Here is a 2,540-nt window from a genome sequence, read left to right as displayed (position 1 = left end):
TAAGATATTTATTAGAAAGAGTTTATATATGTAATGTATTCAATACATTAAAGTCTTATTAATTTTAATAATTTAAAATCTTTCTCATTTTTCTTATAAATTCAAAATTTTCAAATTATTAATATTTCATATTTAATTAAATAAACTCATATAATATATGACTCTTACACCTAGTATTCAAAATAAACATGTGGAGACGGGTGGATAAAGTGGAGGTTTTTTTTTACATAGCAATACCTCTGAGGTGACGGCTCTGCATTTATGAGCGTGTTTAGAATGGTTAAGAGTGGTGGTGGTGAGCACTTTATGCCCGTAATTAAGTCGTCTTTAATAGTATCGTTTCTATTGTTTAAAAATCTCTTTAATGATGTATTTTTTTAATTTTTTTTTTTGAACCGGAAAATAAAGAATTATATATAAAAAATAGAGTCCCAGCAAGTTGCTAAGGAAAAGTACATCAAAGAAGGAAAGCAAAACAAAAACAGGAGAAATAAAAAGCACGATTACAACCCGATAAAAGGGTTTAAACACCAATCTGACCACCGAATCGAATCACATTTTCCTTTATATTTGACCCAAATGAACAGTGTCGACATAATGATATCCATCAATTTCGTCGGTTGCAGCCTTTTGTTATTGAACACTCTATCATTCCGTGACTTCCAAATACTCCACATAGTTCCATAGAAAATTCCCAGCAATCTCCTTTTTTTCTTTGGACAATTCCCCCAATTTGATGCATAATCGAGTGTATCGTGAACCGTGGAAAAATTTTCAGGCTGAATGTTGCACCATTTTAAGATCCATTTCATTATCGTTTTTGCATAAGAGCATTGAATCAACATATGATCTGATGTTTCTTCTACCTCTCCACAGTGATAACACATTGTGGAGGTTACATTGACACCTCGTTTTGATAAAGCGACAGATGTCGGAATGCGCTCCTGTTTTGCTCGCCATATAAAAGTCGACACCTTGATTGGAATCTCCTTCACCCATTCGAACCTCCCGATATCAACAGAACTGCAACTGTCTAATTTTCTCCTTAATGTGTTGACTTGATAATTGCCATTGCTACTAAGAGGGCAAGTCCATTTCAAATCATCACCTTCGTTTGTTGATTGTTTTTCCATTACCATGTTAATTGTGATACCGCATTTATCTAAATCTTTTTTGGAACAAGCGATGTTGTTCCAAACCCCAGGTAAGGTTTTCAAGGATAATATGTGATCAGGTTTTCCTTGAAGATTGTGAATGCTGAAGATAACTTTTGCCCATATTGATTCCGGCTCAGAGCGAAATCGCCACCACCATTTACGATCAAAGCCGTATTGAAAGCTTTGATCGAACCGACACCGAGCCCCCCCGTCACTTTTGTTAGCAATTATCTTATTCCAAGATACCTAGTGTATCTTGGAATTACCCTCTGAACCACCCTACAAAAAATTCCTTCTTAGTTTTTCAAGCTTGTCGATTATCCCTGCTGGTGCGACAAAAAGAGACATGAAGTACGTGGGCAAATTTCCCAGGACCGATTTTATGAGTGTGAGCCTTCCTCCGAAAGATAGCGTCTTGGATTTCCAAATGGTAAGCTTTTTTTGAAACCTTTCAATTACCGGTTGCCAATGTTTCTTTAGCCGCATATTGGCGCCAACAGGCACCCCCAGGTAGTTGAATGGGAGATTCGCTGGTTCGCATCCAAGCGGAGTCGCCCAACGAGCAACTTCTTCAAAGTGTGCCCCAACCCCAAAAACTCTCGATTTATTAAAATTGACTTTTAAACCTGATGATACATGGAAGCATCTTAAAATTCTTGCCAAGTTCTTTACATTGTGCTCCGTCCATTCACCAATAAATAATGCATCGTCGGCATATAATAAATGTGAGACGGTTGGGCCACCCTTTGGGAGTTGTAGCCGTTGAAAAACGTCATTGTTACAAGTCTCCTTCATTGCAACAGTCAAGCCTTCCATTGTTGTAATGAAAAGAAATGGAGAGAGCGGGTCGCCTTGTCGAACTCCCTTGGATGCTATGAATTCCTTTGTAGGGGTTCCATTTATTAGAACCGATGTTTTTGATGACGTTAGACAGCCCTTGATCCAACCCCTCCATTTCTCACCAAAGCCCATTTGATATATATTATTGTCCAGAAATCCCCAATTAACGGAATCAAATGCCTTGTCAAAGTCTACTTTGTAATTGAAAAAATATTTGGAAAACTTTTTACCATTAGTGAAGAATTTTCGTGATAACTATTATTCCAAACATGTATTATCCACTAACCTTTTCTTTTTCTTTCATATGTTTATCACATTGCGTTGGATCCTTGTACTAATTAACATTCTATTATATATGTCAATGATATTTAGATATTATATTTCTTATTAGTTAGTCAATTGATTTAATAAAAAATAAATTCCAGTATATTACGAAAAAAAGTTATATAATTTAAATGTAGTTTCCAAAATTGTCAAAACAAAAAATAACAAATATCATAAAACATTATGATTACATAAAATTTTAGTTATTTGGTAGTTTTA

General features: G+C 35.3%; 1 protein-coding gene across 1 annotated transcript; it reads right to left on the bottom strand.

Annotated features, from left to right (window-relative positions):
- Positions 1 to 503: 503 nt before the first annotated feature.
- On the bottom strand, positions 504 to 1,139 carry LOC111879884 (uncharacterized). The gene has a single exon (XM_023876317.1). It carries the CDS (start codon positions 1,137 to 1,139, stop codon positions 504 to 506), a length of 636 nt encoding a protein of 211 aa, XP_023732085.1.
- Positions 1,140 to 2,540: the final 1,401 nt, after the last annotated feature.

This window comes from Lactuca sativa, chromosome 2 (assembly GCF_002870075.4).
Source record: "Lactuca sativa cultivar Salinas chromosome 2, Lsat_Salinas_v11, whole genome shotgun sequence".
NCBI lineage: Eukaryota > Viridiplantae > Streptophyta > Magnoliopsida > Asterales > Asteraceae > Lactuca > Lactuca sativa.
This window is presented reverse-complemented; position numbering and strand designations above follow the sequence as displayed.

Coding starts and splice junctions, on each gene's coding strand:
- LOC111879884 (XM_023876317.1), bottom strand. CDS start 1,139: ATGGTAATGGAAAAACAATCAACAAACGAAGGTGATGATTTGAAATGG.